Source organism: Pomacea canaliculata, linkage group LG10 (assembly GCF_003073045.1).
Source record: "Pomacea canaliculata isolate SZHN2017 linkage group LG10, ASM307304v1, whole genome shotgun sequence".
Lineage (NCBI taxonomy): Eukaryota > Metazoa > Mollusca > Gastropoda > Architaenioglossa > Ampullariidae > Pomacea > Pomacea canaliculata.
Genome location: NC_037599.1, coordinates 20874661 through 20881280, shown reverse-complemented (window position 1 = coordinate 20881280; position 6620 = coordinate 20874661). Strand labels below are relative to the sequence as shown.

Here is a 6620-nt window from a genome sequence, read left to right as displayed (position 1 = left end):
ACTGACAATGCCAGTGGAATGACCAAAGGGCACCAAAAGCAAGGACGAAGAGCTGAGCACCCTGCAGCAGCTGCAAACCGACACTTGCGGCGTCGTGGAGCAGCAATCCTCCTCCTACACTTACCACAACCAACTCCTTCAATTCTCTCCTCTCCTCTTCTACCCTCCCCTATGTCTGTATTCTCCATGCATATCCTTCCATCTCCCCATAGTGCGAATTAAAATTTAAATCACTTTTATTTGGAATTAAAGCACTTTTCCCCAACCACATCATTGCAGAGAATAACGCCAGAGGAATGACTTCAGAACAGCTATTGTATGTTCAGAGGCCTTTGTATAATTAAGGTACGTTGTGCTGTGAATTATCTTTAGTCTGTCAATATGTTAGGAAGAAGAGTCCACAAAAATACGCGCTATATTGTTGAATTATTTACATGACTGCAACCAGAGCCACGGCGCTTTCCAAGATTGCGCATAAGCCAGTACCTGGGAGGAGGATTGAAGATTAATCCTGCCAGCATTTATATAAACTCCTTATGGCGATGTTTATCTTATGTTGCTATTTATAACAGGGATCGGTCCGTAAAGAAATCTACGAACCTTGTCATTCAGGGGAACTAAATCTACTTTACTTAATCTAACTCTATCGGCGATAGAGTTCTCTCTCTTCTCCCCCCCCCCTCATAATCAGGGGAGATGACTCGTCTAACCATAAGCAAGAAAAGTGCCTTTTTTGACCGCAGATTCGTTAAAATACTTTGTTTACATTTTAAATAAAGGATCAAATCACTTTTGAAATGTTAAGAATAATTGTAAAATGTTACTCTAAAAGTATTATCGGTGTGTGCTTCAATAATGTTATGATTTTAAAATATCTACTAAACTGACGCGTGTTGGTCGACTTTGCAATCCCAAAGTTACAAAAACGCAAACATGGCGGACACGTGGATGCAAGAGTTAGAACAAGCGTCCCGAATAGTTTTGGCGCCTCCTAATATGGTGACATCTGAACAAAGACATGCTGCTGAAAATGTCATACTTGACTTTAGGAAAAAGAAAATGCCGTATAGTGTGTGTCGCTTTATACTAGAAAACAGTTCTGTGGATTATGTTCTTTTCCAAGCTGCTACGACAATCAAAGAGGCAGTCGTACGAGAGTGGTCATTACTAAACGCACAGGACATTGAGTCCTTGCGGTCGTTCCTCGTCAGATTTGTGACACGAAACGTCACCCTACAGAGTTACGTACGAGAACAGATACTTCAAACGGTGGCTGTCATTCTGAAATGTGGCACTCTGGACGCATCAGTTACAAGCTGTGATTGTCTCTTTCAAGATGTCACCGAACTGATAGGGAGTGGTAATGTGACCATGCAGCTTGTTGCCTGCTCGATGTTGTCTGCTTTGCTGAACGAATACTCCAGTTCCGTGCGCACAAGCAGCGTGGGCTTCACGTGGGATTTTCATATCAAGTGTAAACAAACATTCGAGCAGAACAATCTAAAGCGCGTGTTTTCATTTTCATTGCAAGTTCTGGATGAAATTGAAACTGCAACCGATCCGCTGAGCCGAGAAGTAACAGCAGTCTTAAATCGAGTTCTATCCATCGCAGAGCAAGTGCTGTCGTGGGAATTCACCCCTCGTTCCATACACCACAGGAATCACTCATCATTCACAAGTAACGGTCAGAGTGTTTCACTTCGTCCAAGTGAGGCATGGAGAGATGTCCTTCTCAGCGATGCCACCCTTCCGCTTTTTTTCAGAATTCACAAGAAGGTCCGATATAACACTGAGATGGCTCAGCATTCCCTGATTTGTCTATCTCAGCTAGCCTCCTTAAATGGGCTTATTTTTTCTGATGACAAGGCACGAATACGATACTTGACAATGTTTGTTGATGGTTTTCTGAAACTATTGAGTGATATTGAGTTACATGTTTATGAGAAACTTGGCATAGCCCTAACATTCAAGAACATGATGATGATGTTCCCATTAAGGTGTTTTGCTGCCATTCCAGAATCACTTCTGCAGACAGCTGTGAGTTATTTATCAGGGTTAACCTGTAACATGGGACAGACTGCTGCTCAGGAGGAGGGCATGCAGTCTGGAGAAACCCTTCACATGGAAGCATATGAGAAACTGCTAGACACCTGGTTGTCACTCATAGCTGACACTGACCACCTCCCCCCTGCATTATTGCAGCCTCATGCAATCCAAATTTTCAACTCTTACATGACATGTCATTTGGGTACCCCTTATGGCAACCGTCCTAAAAATGTCCTGGATGAAGAAGATATTGTGGAGCTAGAAGAAGATGACAGGGAGAAGTTCACTGACCAGCTGTGCTGTGTGGGGCTTTGGCTCGGGTGGTGCCAGCAGAAACACTGCCACTAATGGCCTCAGTTCTAGATGACCTTGTCAAACGATACCACGGACATTTGCATCAGATGCAGCAGAAACGAGAAGCAAGAAAATCGGAATCTCCTGATGACATGTCAACTTTAAACTCCTTACAGGAAGATCTGCATTGGACGCTTTTGGTAACTGCTCATATTCTCACAGGTGAGCAATGATACCATACTGGTTTATAATTATGATATAAGTATGCTGTTGTTAATATTATAAAAAGAAATAGTACATTGGTCTTTTAGGGGAGCAGAGAGATATTTTGCTTAAACAATAACTATATATATAATTAGATATACAGGGGGTCCTCAACTTACGACGTTCCGTTCTACGTCGCATCAGAAACCGATTTTCGCTGTAAGTCAGAACATATGTACATACTAAACGTAAATAACATACTGACTTAATGGGAGAACAGCAGCAAGCTAAAATGGCGTACAATGCGACAGGGATGATGCCATACACCTCGGTCCTGAGCCACATAACCCAGGGTTCGCAGGGTCCTTACCTATCCTTACAAGTCCCTATGTAGAGAATTTTCGCCGTAAGGCCTTATAAGTCCTTATATTTGCCATGAGGTCCTTACAATTCCTCACACACATCCTACCATTTTCTCTTACATTTTCCCTTACAAGTCCTTATATCGAATAAAATATTACCACAAATTTATTTTTCATTCCTCTTATAAATCCACAAATTTATTTTCGGAGTCGACTTTGGTGTACAATTCTTCGCCTCACCGCTATTTTAATCACATGGCTGTCAAGTCTCGTTCGCATCAAGAACTTGCATTTCACGAGTTTTTAGTCTTGACGGATGAACACATTTCTTTGTCTTCTTGATGATTTAAAAAATACCGGGGAAGTGTTCTTTTCAGGAGAACTGGCTAAGGGAAGAAAAAATATGAAGACTGGCTGATAAAAGACTCTCAAGATAAACATTGTGAACGATGTGCTGCCTGTGGAATATCCTTGAATCTTTTATCAATGGGCGAAAATGTTTTGAAGAAGCACATGCTGATAGACACAAGAAGCACATGAATGTATTTCTGGAAGATACACACGTTTGTTTTACGGATTACTGCCAGATAGGCATCAAAATTAACTATTTATTATTTATTACTAGAATAGTAATACATGTATTTCAGAACAAAGAGAAGACCAAAGATTCATAAATAATACCTCTTTCTGACCGTACTTGAGAAAAACTTAAGCATTGATGACTGTCACTTAGGTCCTTACAAATTCTTTAAAGGTCCTTATAAGGCCATACTTGGCACCTTCCCTGATCCCTGGGAACCCTGGTAACTGTGTATTCTTCCTCCGCACACACCAAACACGAAGTTCGCATTACAACGCTTACGACTCAAAACCACTTAAGTCAAAACATCACAACTTGGAGCTGATGCAACCCGAGGACCTCCTGTAATTATATTTCTTTGAGATTGGTGGTATGCAGTGGTCAGATATATATAGCAGAGTTGCTAGAGAGGTGAGAAAACTGCAGTCTCTTGTATTACAAGTTGTATTTCCAGCTTTAAATTTGTCTTCACTTTGTGCAGAGGGCACTGATGGTGAGACACCACTGATTCCTGCTAGCGTGATGGAATATTCTATTGCACAGGCCAAATCAGTGGATCTGCAGCTCACCCTGCAACTGCTCATGGCCTCTGCCCAGCCATTTGGTGCTACATCAGATCATCAGGCTTCTGCTGACAAAGTTATCTGTCTCATTTCTAGCATCCTTCATCTTTGTGAAGTGGAAACACGGGCAATGGATGCTAAACTTTCATTTTGTCTTAGTCCCCAAGTTGCTGCCACGGCCATGTGGGCTCTGACACGATGGGCTGCAGCATACCTGCTGCCCAATGAAAACTATTATGCCCAAATGAGTGAAACCTTCAGTTCCGCCTTTGGGCAGGACTCAGATAGTGGTCGTTGGATTGTGGACTTCCTTCTGCAGAAGATTGCCTTTAATTTGCAAATCTGGAATGGTGAACCACAGGTCATGGCTGATTCACTGCAATTGTTTGTCACGATGGTTGACAACAAGACACGTGCCCAATTTGTGTCTGAGAGTCAGCATATCATGAGATTGGCGCAACTGGCAGCTGATAAACGTGGTGCTGTGGGGCTACTGTCATCGTCATCACAGCGACTGTTAACAAAATCTCTGGTGCTTGCTGGGTCAGGAATGAAAGATGGCAACCGTCAGGAGGAATTCTGGAAGTATGTGTTGCAGACAACTAGGGACTCTTTTTACCACATCGTCAATGCCGAGGGATTCACAACCCATGGTTTTTCTAGCACCAAGAAGGAAGAGCTGAGCCAGCTGCTAGATAGCATGATTGGGATGGCTCAAGGCACTCGAGTGGACATCTGCGAGCATATTTTTGCCTTCATGCATCCACTACTAGTAGATGCAGTTAAACTGTTGGAAGTTTACCATAATTATGAAGAGATGGTTCTTCTCATTCTGGAGCTGTTTTCTGAAGTTGTACAGCATCACCTGTGCTACCTTGGAGAGACCAGCTCCAAGAAGCTGTGTGACGTCAGCCTCTCTGTCATTCAGACTTACTCTAAGTTCAATCTGGGTAGAAAATGCAGGGCCACTGAGGACGAGGAGGATGCTCGCTTCAGCAATATAAGCATTGTTATGGACCTGCTTATGAACTTACTAGCGAAGGATTTCATTGACTTTGGGCCAGTGGATGAGGCAGGGATGCCTCAAAATGGAGGACAGCTGGAGGCTGCTGAAGTGGTTCTCTATGGTCTGGAGATTGTTGTGCCCCTCATGAGCTCTGAGCTCCTCAAGTTTCCCTCGCTCTGTCTACAGTACTTCAAGCTTATCACTTTCCTAGCAGAAATCCATCCTGAGAAGTTCTGCCAGCTGCCTCCAGGGTTGTTTGAAAACATTGTTGCTTCCATTAAGCTAGGTCTTACATCATTCGGGCCAGACATTACCAAACTGTGCATGGAGAGCCTGGGCTGCTTGGCAGCCTACGTTTTCCAGGAAGGGTCCTCAGCAGATCAAATGCAGCAGGTCCTGGCTCACTTTCTGGAGATGGTGTTCCACCTTCTTCTGCTGGAGAGCTTTGACATGAGTCTGATGGACACCGCCAGCACTACCTTTTTCTGCCTTATCTGCTGCAACCAGGATGTCTATCGTCAGTTGGTCAACAAACTTCTGGAGCAGGATCACCTCGCAACCTGTCAGCAGCAGCTGCTAGAGGCCTTTATGGCTCTGACTCCAGCCAGCCTTCCGCTGGCCATCACCCGTAACAGTAAGGTCATGTTCCGACAGAATTTTGATCATTTCCTGTCTAAAGTCCGTGGCTTTCTTTGTGTCAGATAATGATTTGGATTAGTAGACCAAAAATGAAAAAGAAAACACTGCCTTACTTGCAAGTGTCAGAAACTCTTATGACTACTTGAAGAACAGATGAGAACATTTTCCTGTGAAGTGACTAAAATAGTTTCATTTTGATCAATTGTGTTGCTACATTTGTCAAGACACCCTACAATTAGGAAGCTAGTGCTAATAAGTTTACTTCCTATTTTATAATTATTTGATCAAAACTTTTGTTTGACACCTCTGTGCTCCTTGCTTATGTATGACAAAAAAACATCAGAAAATGCTATAGAAAATGTGAAAGATACATTTGTTCATATGTATGCACCTTTTTTTTAAAGTGAATATAGGGAGGGACGGAGTGCTAATGCCTGAAGCATGATAGAAGATGCCTGTATGTTTGGTGCACCAGTGGAAATAGCATGAATGGCAGTGAACCAGTTATCAACTCAAAAAAAGATCAATTGTGTGGCAGGTGGCTGTGGGTTTGGGAGGGAGGGAGGTTATCATACTGCAGTCCTGGGGATGTGGCACAATGCACCCAAAGCCTGCTTAATGTTGGCAGCAGAACAAGAAAGCTTTTCGACAAATAGCAAGTATTAGGGGGGCATATTTCGGGCATTTAAAAATGATTGAAAATAATCGTTGATTTTGGATAGAAAATGATAGCACAATATCAACATAAGCAGAAGTATTGTATCTTCCAAGGCAGACCTGGGCAAGGGGCGCCTCCTGTCTCTGACCCCCCCCCCCCCCCCCCCCCCCCGCTGCCCCGCCCGCCAGTATATATACTTTTATACAGTATTGGGTAAAACTGAGTTAACTATATTAGTTGGGCCCCCTAAAACCATCCCAATTTCTCA

The 6620-nt window shown here is 43.1% G+C and overlaps 1 protein-coding gene across 1 annotated transcript; it reads left to right on the top strand.

Moving 5' to 3' along the window:
* The first annotated feature begins 731 nt into the window (after positions 1-731).
* LOC112573584 (exportin-4-like) lies at positions 732-6532 on the top strand. Its single transcript, XM_025254084.1, is given in 3 exon segments — positions 732-2353; positions 2356-2562; positions 3968-6532. Coding segments are annotated over 3 exon segments (3420 nt in total). The 5' UTR covers positions 732-933; the 3' UTR covers positions 5761-6532.
* The last annotated feature ends 88 nt before the right edge of the window (positions 6533-6620 follow it).